At 43.2% G+C, this 17,003-nt stretch overlaps 1 protein-coding gene and 1 long non-coding RNA gene across 2 annotated transcripts; one reads left to right on the top strand and one right to left on the bottom strand.

The window, feature by feature from the left end:
• Positions 1-721: 721 nt before the first annotated feature.
• Positions 722-4,056, top strand: LOC140593455 (uncharacterized). Its single transcript, XR_011993836.1, has 3 exons — positions 722-800; positions 1,006-1,109; positions 3,623-4,056. It is a non-coding gene; the product is annotated as an uncharacterized lncRNA (long non-coding RNA).
• pkd1l3 (polycystic kidney disease 1-like 3) lies at positions 1,809-16,723 on the bottom strand. The gene is made up of 24 exons (XM_072718248.1): positions 16,620-16,723; positions 16,095-16,506; positions 14,641-14,736; positions 14,420-14,460; positions 14,267-14,306; positions 14,130-14,182; positions 13,969-14,031; positions 12,766-12,912; positions 12,407-12,525; positions 12,197-12,320; positions 11,570-11,701; positions 11,247-11,466; positions 10,718-10,899; positions 10,402-10,632; positions 7,644-7,745; positions 6,833-7,011; positions 5,445-5,591; positions 5,069-5,271; positions 4,601-4,788; positions 4,256-4,391; positions 3,630-3,825; positions 3,291-3,510; positions 2,984-3,068; positions 1,809-2,746 (listed from the first exon to the last, which is right to left on the bottom strand). The coding sequence occupies exons 1-24, from the start codon at positions 16,644-16,646 to the stop codon at positions 2,700-2,702; spliced, it is 3,390 nt and encodes a 1,129-aa protein (XP_072574349.1). The 5' UTR covers positions 16,647-16,723; the 3' UTR covers positions 1,809-2,699.
• Positions 16,724-17,003: the final 280 nt, after the last annotated feature.

Below are 17,003 nucleotides of genomic sequence, written 5' to 3'. Positions count from 1 at the left end.
TGAACGGATGGGGGGAGCCAGCAGAGTCTATGGCAGATGGGATGAAAACTAACAAACTCATAGCAGTAGGAGATGTCTGTTAACATCTGAGAGCTTCTAAAGGGACACGGTGAGAATGCTGTCACTGCCAACTAAGACAGGCTAAATGGCTCAAGTGCTCACCACAGAGTACCACAGAGTACCACAGAGTAATTTACTTTTAGCTCAGAAATGGGTGAGCAACCAGTGCAGTCACTGAAACTGAAAAATCTGCATTTTAATGGCTTATGCATGAGCACTGTGATGCAGATGATCTGTGACATAATTCAGCATCAACTGAAGCATCAAGGAGGTATTTAAACAGTATTTATTGCAATCTACATGTACAAAGGAAAATCTGCAATGTACAGAAGCTATTGTTTCTAGTTATTGGACCCTGTGTCATGCTGTCAGTAGTATTATGACTGAAACCTTTGCTAAAATAGCATTTAACCAACGTCTACCCTCTAAGACTTGTAGCCTAGCCTGGTGTACCGCATCGGCGGAGCGGGGGGTTGGCTTACTGGGCTTAAGCCCGGGTTGTTGTTTCAGAAGCCCAGGGTCTGACTGACAACTGTATAAAACAAAAACTACACGCGATATTCGAAGCACATAGCGCACAGTCGTAAATTCCCCCTAATTTTGGTATGATCCGAGCTCAGGCACTTGGCAACTGAGCACAGCACTTACGCATGTGAGCGAGGGGGGAGAAGCTGCTGCCTGCGAATTTGCTGTAGGAGAAGTGCAGACAGGCAGACAGAGGAGAGCTTATGTTTGACCAGGTACCAAAGCAAATCATTCGTACTGTACAAATAATGTAAATATGACGGTGTATCACAAAAGATTGATATCAAACTGATCACTTGACCCATATTACGTTACTTGCTCTTCAAGTGAATCAACAAATGGCGAAATGAAAAGCCGAACAACAATGCTGTTTTTTTTAGAGAGTCTTAGCTTACATGTGTGTTTATTTCATATTTTCAGTTGTTACCCTCCACGGCTAAATAAAGCACTCTAAATCGGTTTCAGTTATGTACTGATGTACACAACAATGGACATAAGGGGCTTCTTTCAAAGAAAAAACTCAGGTAAATGTTATTTTATATATTATGCTTTGTATGTTGTTCAATATATTTCTATGCAAAACAAGAGGAATTTCAATACACAGCAGTATATTCACAGTTGAAACCAGATATTTACATACACTTTAGGAAAAAAACATAAAAATTACTGTTAAACATCAATTTAGAGTAAACTTTTTTGTTTTAGATAAATAAATATTGAAATATCTTTTGAATTAGTTAAATGTCAGAATAAAGAGAGAGAGATGTCTATTTTTTACCACTTCCATCAAATTTAGGAGTATATATGCACTAAGTTTATTGTGTCTTTAATAAGAAAACTCCAGACGATTCCATTCTGAGCTTAAGAAGCTTCTGATAGGTTAGTAGAGTCACAGCCTAATAAATCTTCAACTTCACAGCATGTTTTTCAGTCATTTCTAACCCCCCCCCCCCCAATCCCACATGCATACTACCCTTTTTGGGCTAAGCCCCGGGTGTATAAAATCTCTGGCTCCGCCTCTGGTGTACCGTCTACGTCCCAGCTCTGTCCTCTGTCAAGTGTGACCTGGCAAGGGCACTTGCATTGATCAAAGCGTTCTGGCAGAACGGCTGTGAACAGAGAGCTACTTTGCACATGAGCTGGCCTGACATGTGACCCACGGCGTGTAAAGGAGTCTCACTGTCACAAAGCAAGACCTGAGAATCTGAGAAGATGACAGCGGGGTGAAAATAAAACCAAAATATTTATTCAAATGTAGCATTTCAAAAACAGGGCATCTACTGTATTTACAAATACAGTCAGCCACATGTTTGTAATGTACCTATTTAGAAATAACAGTGTATGCTTGCCTTATACAGTACTTTTACCTTTCAGACATTGCATATGTTTTCCAAGTGGGTAAATGCAAAATATCAATAAATTGAATAAAAAGTTTTACTTGCATTGCCCTTTATGTGGTAACATAACTCATATATCAAACAATTGTTATGAAACATTAACAATAAATCACAAGTAACAGTCACCGCTGTATATCAAGTCCAATTTTCGGTGTAGAAGAGAATTTAACTAATTATGCTTGCTTGAACGATGAATAACGGAGAACGGTGACGTGAAGTGGTGTTAAATTGAACCGTAATGATGGAAAGGTATTTGTATATTTGACTTCACCCCTTAAAATAATGAACTATTCGCAAATTAACGAATCAATAATCTTTTGTTAGCCGTTAACCCTTGAACAATTAACCAAGGACTCACATATATGTGTGTGTATGCGTGTATGCGTACTTCATTATAGAATATAAGTTGTGCAGTTTTGTTACAGTTTTTTCCAAATAATCTATTTCACAAATATTTAAGTAGCGATTATATAAAAATTGCTGTAAGTCGTTAAATAAGTTGCGAAAATCACTGAAGTAGTTCGTTACATTAATCAGTCAATGACACGTGATCAATAGGAGCTGAGGCTGAACAGCAAACGCAGTGGGTGTTGAGGAGCAGGACCGCAGAGAAACCGTCTGAAATTCTGGGCGCTACATCAAAGCCACGTGTGACAATTCATGTCCATTCATTCTTTACAGCGGGATGGCAAATTTGGAATAAAAACGCACTTCCTCTCAGAGTGTCGCCCCTTCAGAAATATGAGTGCATTTTTTTCGTTGTTCTGCAGAAAAAAAAAAACATAAATAAGTTTATTTTTTCTACAGAAGTGTCACCAGCCAGTAGCAAGGAAGACATCAAATCTTAAATTCAGATCGAAACTGGAAATGACCTATTTACCAGTTTAATGCTTATTTTGGGATTTTCAAAGCTGACTAAAACATAAGCTCAGAGGAATCCCACATATTGTGGGCACCGGTAAGTAAAATGCTCACAGAAGTGGGAAGTCAGAGTATCTCACCTGCCAACAACATGCCCACCTCCTCACTGTCGTCCACCACCACAGGCTTCAGGGTGAGAGCAAAAAATATGGCCAGCCCCAATATCTTCAGGATTAAAAGAAGAGGAGCTTTCTCATTAATCCTGGGCTTTAGATCTCAAAAATTTAATGTGTAACTTTCCATCGATTTGCAATCTCACTAATAGAGTAACTTGGTAAGCAGCTTTAGAACTAAAACAATCTTCGCCTTAATAAAGTAAGACAAAAGCATTGAAGGTTTTAGGCCTTAAATCGACCATTTTGTGAGTTTTCCTAGAGGTAGACTTGCCTTGAGCGGCTGTAGGATGAAGATGCTCTGGAAGAGGGAGAGCCCCAGCGCGATGACCCATTTGATGGCCGTCTCCTTGCCATACGCAAAACCGTAGAGCAGGGTAAAGAAGGTGGAAATCCCACTGCTGGAGACCAGTAGAAACCAACCAATAAAGACAAACCACCAGGGAAGCCAGCAGCTTTTGCTTTTCTCCTGTTTTGGGGCAGACAGGCTGGATCTGGGGCAAGGAGATAGAAGAAGAGAGAAGCAATGAAAGAAATTACACCAGCATCTTAGGTGTTAACAGCAACACCAAAGGCTATAATAAGCTTTAATCTGTTTGTCTGCAGGCTGTACCCATTCTGCATGTGACTGGAAAACACCATCTCTGCCTTCTTCCGAAGTAGGGTGACGGTGTTCTGTACACCCCGATAGTCCTCTTCGCTAGGGAAGGCCCTGACATCCAGTCTCTCCATGGTCTCAGCCAGACGGTGGAGGGAGCAGAGGACGAACTGGCTGCAGTAGGCCCAGTGGGAATCACTGTCACTCTCCCCTGGTGATCAGTCACACCAGCATGTTGGAACCAAGGCCATGCATTGCACTGATTTATATAATGTGTTTTCAGAATTCAGGAGCATCCTTAAAGGTCCCTTCCAATAACATTGGGTGCTTCTGAGCATCCTGGTGGATCTCAGACCTTTATGCTGGAACAAGGTAAAACTATTCTGCTTCTTAGATATTAAAAGTAAATAATCAAAAAAAGCAAAGTTGCCTGGATGTCCTTCTTTTTTTGTAGCATTTATTTTATCCTTTTTTCCTTGGAACTTGTTCATGCCTGATAAAGCATATTGCAAAATTAATTCTGTTTATATTGACAAACAGTTTTATTTAGGAATAGTGTGGTGGGGAGGGAGACGATGCCTGAGGATCTGAGGTGTTAAACTGTTTGCTGTTCCTGTACATTTCTACTAATAAAGCTGCACCTTGAATTAGCTGGAGAATGTCATGGACGGTGTACAGCGCTGCACACAAGTCAGCATAAGACTCCAGGGGTCTCTCCAGAGCTGACACATTGTTCCTCCTGCTCTTACTGAGGATGCTGACCAGCTGCTCTGTATCCTAGAAAAGATACAATTTAGAGGAGAAGGTTGATGAGCGCTATCAAACAGCAGCAAAGCGCTTTGTTGTTAGACGAGAAGATAATTAACATTCTAATGACCAACACAAATTAATATATAATTGGACTACCTTCAGGGTGATGAGATCAGAGCCAAACAGCTGCAGGGACAGCTGTGATGGTTAAAAAAATTCAAACAAAGGAGGCTAACCTTGACAACTGTTGACATGGTGACAGCAGCATCCTTCTGGTCACATGTGTTGCTGCCCTTGTGCTTGCGCATCCTGAGACGAGGCTTTGTGTAGCGGAATATGGCGACAATGAGGATGTTGATGGGGAACATCAACAGTCCACTTTCAATGCCAATCATGACATCATCGAGCGTGATTTCCAGGGAGCCTGTGATGGGGGTACAGCATTCTCAAACGACTGGGATTATTAAAGGTGATAACAAACTGCTTAATGGCTAGACTGAGGCTATATGGTTCATCCTGTTAAGTGGTAACTGCTGCACCGATCAACTGTCATCTATACCAGGAGCTTAACTGCTGCCACCTTTTAGGTCTCAGATCTCCTTCAATCAAAAAGGTACAACAAAATATGAAGAACGATGGCAGCGTTCCCGCAGCATGACGTCACACGGAGCTGAACAGCCCCGGCCAATCACAGGAGAGCTCACCGACGCTAATGAGGACAGGTGACTTTGCGTTCTGAGGCACGTTGAAGAACATGATGTTGATAGCCATGGTGCAGAGCAGGAGAGACATGCAGCAGGAGATCCTCTGGGCCCTGGTGAAAGGACTGCGGTTGGGTGGGTTCACCACAGACATCCAGATATGTTGATCTCTGAAGCCCGTCGAAGTCCTGTTCTGGAAGATTTTGCTGTGTAGGGACAAAGGCAGGCCTTAATCTCTGAGAGCACCTGTTTTCCACACCCTCGTGCCACTATACACTATAAAAACAACTTTTGACTAAGACTTGTGTGTTCCTTTAGGTCTTTGTTGTTTCTAAGAGCTAGAACCGGGAATGTATGCACATGTGGAGAGGCTGATCACCCGAAGCTGGTGATCTCACTGTTAGGTGCCACGTGGAAAGTTCTTTTGGTCAGTCCGTCACCCTTCACCGAGCTCAGCCATGAGGAGCACAGGAAATACCAGTATCTACTGGTCTGCAGGTCCTGAACAGCCACTTTACACAGGTACCTGGAGGCAGACACAGCGGCCAGAAATCAACCCTTACGGCAGCCATGTTTGAAAGCAAAAAGCATGTAAACGAACGTTTGAGGTTTGTGCTTGTGGAGGACCTCTACTGCCGGGAGCAACTTACTCAGACTAATTCAGTAAAAGTGCAGCATTAATGCATTCAAATTTTAAGTGATAGTTTTGGATCAAAGCGAAGGTTGAGCCAGCTGTGATCCTGGTGAGCTCACAGCCAGGGTAGCTTTTTGTTCCAATAGAGCTCTTCATTAAAAAGCTTTGACAGGTTGCTGATTGAATTCATAAGACAAAAAACTCATTCACACCAACTGCACACTTTAAAGATTTAGTTGAGGGCTTCCTACAATCCTATTACAATGTCACGCTGATGTTTTTTTTACATAAAGAATACCTATTATGGTGGAAAAACCATAACAGGCGTGTTTATCACCAAAATGAATCTCTTAGCATTAATCAGCCCTTTTATGTAATATATACGTGAATGGGGGTGTTGCTGGGGTGCCTAAGAGTCTTAAATAACAATAAACCTGCACCTCAGGCAACGTCCTTAGGGAACTACCACTGTAATCACAATTAAATCCTTATAAGAAAACCATTTCTCAAAATAATTGACTCCACAACTACAAGAACGATCAGAACTGTGTACCACTGGAGCTAGTTTTACCGCAACTAATTACTCAATTGCCAAGAATTACTAACAAGTCACTGATTAATTGAAATGGCGAATGCATAGACATCGATGATACTAGCTACGGCTCACCAAATTCAGATTGAAGGACAGGATGGAACAATTACAGTGATCCCACAGTAAGTGTGATTGGGTTTACATGATTGCACTGTTCTTCATTGAAATCTCCAGCTCAGGGAAAATTAATTGATTAAAAGCTCAGCATTTACAAAGACTAACACATCCTATTCTTCCTAAGGACTGTGATCGTTGTCCTCCATAATGAACAGGGAGTTTAGAGAAACCTTTTGGTGATCAGTCCTGGGTTTTGACAGTTTGGTATGAAACAAGCATTTATATACCTGCCATTCTAAGCATGTTTTTATCTGATCCTTATACTAACCTAGAGCTAGAAGAGAATGATTAAAACTAATGATGTCAGTGAACTGAGCTAATTATCAACACATCACTACTCATTGGCTTTTGCACATCCACAGAAGTTCATTAATAATGCGAAGTTCATGGTGTGAATCACTGAGCAACTTTCTGAGCTGCTCACCAGGAAGGGTGCGCCCCAGAATTGTCCTGTGACACAACGATGGTCTGTAGTTCTCCCAGGGAGAAGGGAGTGCTGAACAGGAAGATGTCCACCCCCCCTCTCTCAAACAGTGGTTTGTTTGAGTCCGTCAGGTGACAGTGCCTGCTCTCACCCTCCGAACCCTGCAGGGTAATCTCCACCTATAAGTCAAGAACATCCATACGTGTTCAGATTGCTTTTTTCAGAGACCTCCTCAAATACCTAAGCTAACATTATTGGTTCCTTAACACTAAATTTAGGGCGGTGGTAGCCCTGTAGGTTAGGCCTGTGATTGGAATGTCGTCTGTTTAAATCCCAGGCTTGACAGCGTGGTTTCACCACTGGGTTCTTAAACAAGACCCTGAACCCACGATTGCTCTATGAACTGTCTGACCCTCCTTTCTCAAAAATGTATGTTGCATTGGATAAAACTGTCTGCTGAATATGTAAACTGTAAAAATACACAGCATAAAACCAGTGTTGGGCATTTCAGGTCCTGAAGCTACAAATCCACACCAAGATTTTGTTTCTACCAACCAGTTGAACATAAACAGTCACAGTCACAGAGTACTCAACTGGTTAGTAGAGACAAGATCTTGGTTTGGATTTGCACTTTCTGGACCTGAAATACCCAACACTGCATAAAGAACAGATATTAAGTGTTCATATTCCAGTGTAGTCTATGACAGAATATATAGAGTGCATTAAATAAAGACATATATACATACAAGATAGCCAAGACCAATGGAAGACAATCTGCCATGGCCAAGCAGTTTTTGGGCCCGGTTCTCACCTGGGCTGATGTGTTGGCTCCTTTGCGGTAACCGGTATATACGGTGAGAAGGTAGCTGTACCGAGCACAGGGGTGGTTGTCCCTCACCAAAGTGATCTTACCCTGAAAGGCAGAGACAAAGGACAGTATACTCAACCTCACTGTGTGTATAGCTAGAGTTACACCTACTTAATCTGCCCCTCTGGTGTATAACTAGCTATGCTCTTTGTTACCGGTCCAGATGATGCTGTTGAATCCAGAAGAAAGACATTTATAGATCTATAAGACAAGATGGAGTCTTGTAACTGAAGCTACTATCATGCTTTAATGCTTTGTCATTCATATTCTGACTGCTTCTCCTGTACAGTGTCTTGGGGGGGGGGGGGCACTGGTGGTGATCCCATGTAGCATGGGGAACACCCTGGACAAGATGGCGGTTCATAGCCGGGTATGCACCGGGGGGGCAGAGCCTATACCAGAGACTATGGGCATAACACAAGGAGCCAACCCACCCCCCTGGGGTGCCAACCCATCCCATGGCAGTCACACATCACACCTATGGGCAATTTGGTAGCTCCAACCCACCTAAGCATGTTTTTGGACTGTGGAGGAGGGGGACACCTGGGGGAAGACCTATGATGACGTGGGGAGAATCTGCAAGCTCTGCCACAAGGGGCTGTGGTTCAGACTCGAATGCTGGTCCCACTGGTGGGAGGTAACAGTGCCAGCCACTGCACCACCATGCCATCACGCCGCTGTTACTAACGACGTCACGGGTTGCATGCACAGGATTACAGGCCAGCATCGTTCTCCTCGTGACCTCTCCCCCAGTCACTGACTGAACATGTTCAGCGTAGAATATCTGTCTTGTTTGCATATTGATCTTCAAAAGCAGAATGTGAGCGACACTGAAGATTAAAATGAGAAAGGTGTAGCAAACAGGGTCACAAGGGATTCACTTTTTGTCGACTGATTTCAGCTTTCGGTTACACTTTGTTAGCCTTTGCAGAATTCCTAGAAATGACTTCATTCATGGCTCGAGGTTGATAAAGGAAGGCAAACAAGGCATATTTGATGTGAATAAAAAACTTACTAGAATGTAGCCAGCCTTCTGCTGCATGTTTTTACCTGTGTTACTGATAGTAACTAGGAAATATGCTTTTTGAACACTATACAGCCCATATAACAATGAACATGGCATTAAGTCATTTAGAATTATGTTCCTCTTCAATTTTCTTTTTCCTTCTATATGAAGAGTATGAAGGTGCATTAGTCATCAATATTTGTCTATTGAAGTAAAGCAGAGAGAAAAGATTCATATATATACACACACACACACACACACACACACACACACACTATATGGACAAAAGTATTGGGACACACCTGCCAATCACTGAATCCAGGTGTTTCATTCAGACCCAATGCCACAGGTGTATGAAATCAAGCACCTAGCCATGCAGTCAGGGTTACAAAAATGTGTGAAAGAATGGGTCGTTCTGAAGAGCTCAGTGAATTCAAGCATAGTATTGTCATAGGATGCCACCTTTGCAATAAGTCAGTTCATGAAATTTCTTCCCTGTTAGATTTCCACGGTCAACTCCAAGTAGTATTATTGCAAAGTGGAAGCAACCAGACACAACAGAAACTCAGCCACAAGGTAGCAGACCATGTAAGGTAACAGCGCGGGGCAGACCATGTAAGGTAACAGCGTGGGGCAGACCATGTAAGGTAACAGCGCGGGACAGACCATGTAAGGTAACAGCGTGGGGCAGACCATGTAAGGTAACAGCGCGGGGCAGACCATGTAAGGTAACAGCGTGGGGCAGACCATGTAAGGTAACAGCGCGGGGCAGACCATGTAAGGTAACAGCACGGGGACACCGAGTGCTGAGGCACACGGTGCGTAAAAGTCACCAACACTCTGGTGCCTCACAAAAACTGTGTGCTGGGAGTTTCATGGCTGAGCAGCTGCATGCAAGCCTCATCACCAAGTGCGATGCCAAGTATCGGATGGAGTGGTGTAAAGCACGCCGCCACTGGACTCGGGAGCAGTGGAAACATGTTCTGTAGAGTGATGAATCATGCTTCTCCATCTGGCAGTCTGATGGACCAGTCTGAGTTTGGCAGATGCCAGGAGAATATTATCTGCCTGACTGCATTGTGCCAGCTGTATGGTTTGGTGGAGGGATAATGGTATGGGGTTGTTTATCTGGGGTTTGGTTGGCCCCTTAGTTCCAGTGAAGGGAACTCTTAATGCTTCAGCATACCAAGACATGGACAATTCTATGCATTCAACTTTGTAGGAACAGTTTGGGGAAGGCCCTTTTCTGTTCTAGCATGACTGTGCCCCAGTGCACAGAACAAGGTCCATAAAGACATGGTTGGGTGAGTTTGGTGTGGAAGAACTTGACTGGCCTCCACAGAGCCCTGACCTCAACCCCATCAAACACCTTTGGGATGAACTAGAACGGAGATTGTGAGCCAGGCCTTCACGTCCAACATCAGTGTCTGACCTCATAAATGCTCTTCTTGATGAATGGGCAAAAATTCCCACAGACACACTCCAAAATCTTGCAGAAAGCCTTCCCAGAAGAGTAGCAGCTGTTATAGCTGCAAAGGGGGGGGGGGGGCGACACCATATTGATGCCTATGGATGTAGTGTGTAATGGCCAGGTGTCCCAATACTTCTGTCCATATACTGTATATTCAGGCATGATTAGTGGCTTCAGTTAACGACCAATGAGTGAGCAGTGCCACTTCCTGTATGGGAGCTCACCTTCCTGGAAGCTCTCTTGTCAGCATGGCAGGCCCAGATGAGAGCCAGCAGATAAGCAGTGAAGAAGGATCCAAGCAATACCGGAACTACGTAGTTCTTCTTCACCGTAGCGAAGTACTCTGCCGTGCGGGACAGGTCCACCTGGTTGGGCATCACGAAGAAGGAGCTCCCGAACGTGGTGAGGTGGCTGCAGAGGCAGTGCGTCATGTTCGGTTCTGTCTGCCCTCCCACCTAGAAGTGGGGGCGATGTGACGATGACCCAGTGCCAATTCGGGAGCCTAGGGGAGGTCAGTAGGGGGGGGGGACGGTGACTCACCAGGCAGCCAAACGTGCTCCAAGCTTTGAGGTTGCTGTTCCAGAAAAGGCACTTTGTGGGGAAGAGCGAGACCAATACTATGACGCTGTCATTCTTTGTGCAGTTTCCCAAGCCGGCCTGCACGTACCAGGTCCCGTCACCCAACTGCAGCATGTCTGGAGTGATCAGCCAGCGATAACCACCTAAAACAGCAAGATCCTCTAAGATGCCAGGCACATTTCAGTATTTTTAAGTCAATTCTTTTGAAAATGCAGGGCTAGAGAGTGCTTGGAATAACTGGGGGGGGGGGGGGGGGGGGGTTAAAGTCCTTGCTCAAGGTCCCAATAGTGAATTCACTCAGTTGATGCTGGAATTAGAACCAGTAACCTTCTGATCAGAAGTCCAGCACCCTAACCTGCTGGGTCACACACGTCCCCCAACATGAATCACTACAACAAAACGATTATTTAGGTCTTCATGAATTAATGTGAACTAAGCAATGAATGGCAGCTAAGTTAACAGTCACAGGAGTTGCTGGCTTGATCCATACTTGTTTGATTCAATATGGTGCTGTAGAGGAAAGGAGGATTCTGGGATGGGGTGCCACGAGCCAGCTGAAGCTGCAGGGAGTGCTTCATGTTGGACTCCATTGTGAGGACGATGGTGCTGTTTGTATCAGTGACGTCGAAGGTCAGGGTGATGATGGTGTCTCCCTGGAGCGTCACGTTCTGGTAAGTGACCTCTGGAGCATCAGAACGTGGCAGAAAAATCTGGAGGGAGAAGAAAAAAATGAACACAGGAGAAGAAGCACACTGAAAGCAGAACGAGGAACTTGGAGCTCTTTTCCATAAGTTAAAAGGATTTTACCCTTACCTGAATGCTGTCTGACAGGTTGTATAAATTAATGTTTCCTCCAATCACATCCTTGAGGGACAGACTGCTCACCGACCCTGTGATGTTTTCATTAGGGGTGTTCGGAAATGGGTTTACCATAAAGGAGAACATCTGAGAAAAGGCAAAAAGTACTCATGTTTTGTTCTTGTTTTTTTTTCCCCTTTAAAAACACTTATTACAAACAATGCACTTATTAGCTGTTGAGATCCTGAGCCTTGTACTAACCATACAAAGGTTGTGGGTTCAAATCCCATGGAGCTCATGTTAATCGTCACCCTTTCCTCTGCTACAAAGTACTTTGTTTATTCATTTATCTAATGCTTATAGGTCAAGATTCAAGATTGGTTGTCAATGCAACAATATACACAGTATACAGTGTATTGAAATGTCGTTCCAAACAGGTCCCCCATGGTGCATTATAAAGATAAAAATGCAATATGTTGGGCTTAAATACAAGACCAAGGCCCTTCTGAGATGTGAAGTAACAACTATATGGTTACTGTAAAGGTCCTTAACTTGTTACATACAAGTAGCATTTAATGAAACAATTCAGGCTTGAGTATGTTACTTCAGCTCCTTGTCTGAGATCCAGCTTGCTTCACTTACCTGAACATTCACCTCAGTGTCGTGCTTCAGCAAGGACTCCAGAGCAGTTAAGGAAGGCATCACGTAATAAGGTCCATTGGCCGCATCCCCAATCACACTTTCAGCAAGTTGCTGGATTTTCTGTCTACAAGACGCAGTGCAGAGGGTATTGTCACACACTTCACACCCTTATATGACAGAAGTCCACTAATTCCAGACAAACCTACAAACCTGCTTACGGTGATGGTCACCAGAGGCTGGCTTATCGTCGTGACACCGGTTCCAGAACTGGCCATCAGGAGACTCACTTCTTCAAGGATTTCAAATACCAAAGATGACATATCTGAGTGCTATGATAGGATACATGACAGCAGAGTGGCAATGAAACTAGTTTCCAGCTTGGAATAAGCTATTCCCTACACTGATCCCAGAGCAGCCAACTGCTCTACAGCTGTTTTAACTTCTCGTTTCATTTCGTAAATTATTTAAGTACATTTTTCAGTGATTATTGATATATATTTTTATGATACTAGTATATGAGCCTGGAAACGCTTATCATCACAACGCCAACATCACACCCAAAGACGCACCTCAGATTCTGAGAGGCTTTCATAGGCACAGGAAGATGCAGAAAGCATAAAGATGCCATTGCTGCAACCTAGGATGTTGCTGAACTGGTCCGTGTCAGCAGAAGTGAGACTTGATGTGACGTTCTTCAGAAACTGTAGGCACCTCATCTGTGGGGCGGAGGTGATAGTGCTTTAGGATGGAGACAATGCGCATTGAGACAATGTAATGTTGTGATAATGCGCTATATAAATAAAATTGAATTGAAATTGAATTGAATTGAGTGAAAAAGTCATGTATCAAAAATTCTATAGATTCTTTAGTGGTCATTAAAATAACATTAATTGATGCAATAATCCAGAGATAACCCAGTACACCAGAGAGAATATTCTTTTGGTCCATATTGATTGCTCTGTTGTTAAATGGCTGATTCAGCTATCCATGGAATGAGTCCATAGATTTGGCAACACTCGTGTAGGAGACTGAGGTAGGTGGGCGGGGTCTTTGCATAATCGCACACGCTGGGTCACGTGGTATCGGTGGCGGCAGTATTTTGTAATATCACTTGTTAGGTGAAAGCGGTAGTGAGTGGGTGATGGGGGAAAGCCTACTTGTAACCGCAAATGTGACCGCAAATGTGATCACGAATACAATCGCGAATGTCAGTGAATGTGTTTTGCTTTTACGGATTATTGCCTTGGAAACGAATGTATTTTATCGCTACTTGTGGATCCTACGGATGTTTCATGAGCTGACTCGTTGGGTGTTTAATGCTTTGGATGCTTGAAGATTTTGATACTGAATAAAGGATTAAATTGAAAGAACAGCCCTTGGATTATTACCAGCTGGGCGTCGGGCAGGTTAAGTTTCCTCTGATCAGCCGCTCGGCGATTTGAAAGTTTTGTAAGACAGTTGCCTATAACTCGCATTGTAATTCTTGTGTTCTACACTTCATGAAAATAATGGTGCATGTAAGGGCTGATTTGTACTTCTGGGTAGAATGTATGCCATAGTCTACGTCATAGCTTGGCCCCCATGGTCACATTTCTGGGGAGGTGTGTGTCAGGCTACAGCGTAGACCATGGCCTAGGGTACACGGCTACACCATACCAATGGGGGGGGGGGGGGGGTCAATTCTACACAGAAATATAAATCCGCCTAACATCTTAATGAACATGACTGCATGGCTGATTATACATGACCACAGATGGGGGTAATACATTTACCTCCTCTGAAAATGTAGGCTCTATTACCCCCAACTCCATCATTTCCAGGAAGTTAACAGCAGTCTGTCGAAAAAAGTTCATGCTGAACTATGCAAACATTCCACTTAAAAATGTCAACTGCATATGAGGGAACATTCCTATTTGCCACCATCAAGACTAACCTGCACAACAAAGCTTGGATTCTGCATGTTATTCGCCATGTTGCCCAGCATATCTTTAGGAGGGACAAAAATTGAGAAATTAGCAGACAGATAGGAAGAGGAATCAAATTGCATGTAATGCATAACTCATTACTAACCCATGGAAAGATCCCTCTTTCTTCTCTTATCTGGGAAGTTCTAAGAAATAAAGGGGAAATTGGAAGATATTGAGCTGAATTGCCTGGGAATTGGCTTGGAAGCACCACTCCAGAGATGAATGTGACATCCAGACTCACTGCACATTAGTTTACCTGGGTTGGGGTCGTTGGGTCAGAACCATCTGTTTCCGGATCTGAAAGAAAGTCATTGACAAAACCTTCCAACCAATGAAAAAGCAAAACTGTTTAACAGCCACAATTACACCTTCTCATACTTCTTACGGAATTATTGCTAATTGCTATTTTTGCCAGGAATGGTGGTAGATACAGTATAACACAGAGTAATGTGGCAGATGCTAGGCTAGGGACTCTACCAATGACGCATATAGATCCATATGTCAAGTTGCAGTTAGATGTCATCAGCAGCTGAACGTCTGGGTCTGTAATGATGTAGGCGCAGTTAGAAGGGTCTGCAACAGAGACACGGGGAGTTCGGCATTATATCACACTCTTCCAACTCGCAACATTTCTAAGGCAACCATGATGAGTGACGGATATTCCCTCGATTTCTGTCCGAAGACAGACTAACAGTCGTGGCAGGTGTCCTCAAATCCACAAGCTCTCCACAAGGCCATCACTTATTATACAGGCACAAGCCAAGAAAAAGAGAAAAACAGTAACATATGAAGCACATTCAAATGATCATTAGCATGTAAATCCTATGCAAATTCAGTCGCATTCAGCCTGCGGTTTGATCCAATGCTTTCATTGAAGATTTAAGTCACTATGAAAATTTGGTGGCCCTGTAAATCTAGTACAGTGCTCATTATATCTGGTTAATTGGTCATAACATGTAATGAAGTTTTTTTTTTGTATAGAAGAGTAGTCAAACTCACTAAGTACTGAAAGCTTCTGACAGGGGGATACCCTTGTATAGGCAGATACCTGCATGGAGTATGAGGGCTAAGATAAATCATGGATCCTCCAATGACTGTATCTGTAAGGTTTGACCCTAAATAATGTCTATCCAGTACACAAATATAATTTTCAAAACCATTCATCACCATTCTGTGAAGTATGAAATTCATTGGCTGCAAACAACAGGCTGGAGTGGAGCATTGAATGGTAACCGATGTCCGTATGTGCGGTTTCAATATTGTTAGGTACCAAATTAGCCCTGAACCCCCATCCTCCAAAACACACGATACTCACGCAATATTGGTAGAGACATGTCCCTACCGTCTACACCCTAAACCGATGCAAAATTCAGGTCAAAGATTTTAGACACAAATGATGAATAACATGCAGAGCATCACACTGTGTACCTGAAAGTATCACACAGAGTGTAACGAAGGCTAAGGGACATATTTACACCCATACAAGGGTCTTTCAAAACAGAATCGCCCTGTGTCCTTTATTGATTCAGGAAAGATCTAAGTAAAAGTATATCAGCGTCCAAGCAGCAAAACCTTTTTGGTAACAGCGAGAAGCAGTTTCCCCGTTAAACTCTTATCCCTGCTCAAAAAGCATTATTACCTGTAATTAAGCTATATGACATTTGACGGGAGTACGGAAATGCACTAGTCCTGTTTTACCGTTCAGTCAGCGATTAGCCCTAATTAAGTGTCCACATTTCCAGCCTTAAAAAGCACAACATAACATTTTTAGATAGTTATTATGCGTATTTCTTAAATATGGCACTGTGTGTTTTGAAGCAGCGAACTGTCAAAGTGGCTCTTTAACCAATAGAGTGGCTGTCTGACCGCTGATGCCGCCCCATAGAGAGCGCCGCTGAAATATCGCGGCCGGTCGCCCCGCAATTACTCACCTTTCGCCTCTTTGAATTCTGCGTTTTTATTATTATTATATATTTTATTATTATGTCCCACCCATTGCGCACAATTAGGGACTTTATCCTTCTGCGCCTCCTGTTCCAGGACCATCATGGTATTGCAGCTCAGGTCCTGCAGCAGATGCCCGCCTCGGCTCTGGCAGAACTGCGCTGCCTCGGACCACGACATGGGCATGTGGACAAAGTTAAGGCTTGCGGGGTTCACGCCGTCTTCTTCAGAGTTGCATTTTTCTGACTTAGATGGGTGAGAAGCAACCAACGTCCATAAGAGGAGAGAAACGAGGAGGATGCCGGTCATGGCTGACAGCGTCCAGGAGCCAAAAGCACCAGTCCCTCCGAGGTGTCCACGGGACCACTGAAACAAGTCAAATGTTCCCATCATCCTGACCTAGGGAAATCAGTACAAGCTGCCAATGAAAATACCAAGTCTGCTCCCTCTTTAGTAAAATCACTTTCTTCAAACTTTTACAGCATGCAAAAGATATGCGGATATAGGCCTACCTTTGCATGACTCAAGGTCAAAACCATTAAAAGTGATCACATTTTAACTGTAGGCTTCAAAAATAATATCGACTCCCTTTTCTCAGTTATTATTACAAATATATGTACAAATGACATGTCACTTTATCGATTCTGGCACCTAATGCTTAGAGATGGCCAGTGATTCTTTTTTGTAAAAAAAAAGGCTTCCATCATGTAGTCAATACAACAAAAAGGAAAATTCAACTGAATCAAAATACTTTAGTTATTAATCGATTTGCAGCACTGAATTAAGTAAAACACAACATTTGTATGGCCAGACCAATAAACCAGATCGGTGGTCCATAAGTAATAGTATTAATGATTATACTTTTACAATGTAAATCATCTATTTCAAAATCCGCG

The sequence above is a fragment of the Paramormyrops kingsleyae genome, chromosome 11 (assembly GCF_048594095.1).
Source record: "Paramormyrops kingsleyae isolate MSU_618 chromosome 11, PKINGS_0.4, whole genome shotgun sequence".
NCBI lineage: Eukaryota > Metazoa > Chordata > Actinopteri > Osteoglossiformes > Mormyridae > Paramormyrops > Paramormyrops kingsleyae.
Note: the sequence above shows the minus strand (reverse complement) of the source record. Positions and strands in the feature narration are given on the sequence as shown.

Excerpts from the sequence above, each read along its gene's own strand:
- pkd1l3 (XM_072718248.1), bottom strand. The coding sequence starts at position 16,646 with ATGGTTTTGACCTTGAGTCATGCAAAG. Across the intron at positions 14,032-14,129 it reads ATCCAAGCTTTGTTGTGCAG|ACTGCTGTTAACTTCCTGGA; the intron begins GTTAGTCTTGAT and ends TTTTTTCGACAG. Across the intron at positions 12,526-12,765 it reads AAAGCCTCTCAGAATCTGAG|CACTCAGATATGTCATCTTT; the intron begins GTGCGTCTTTGG and ends ATCCTATCATAG.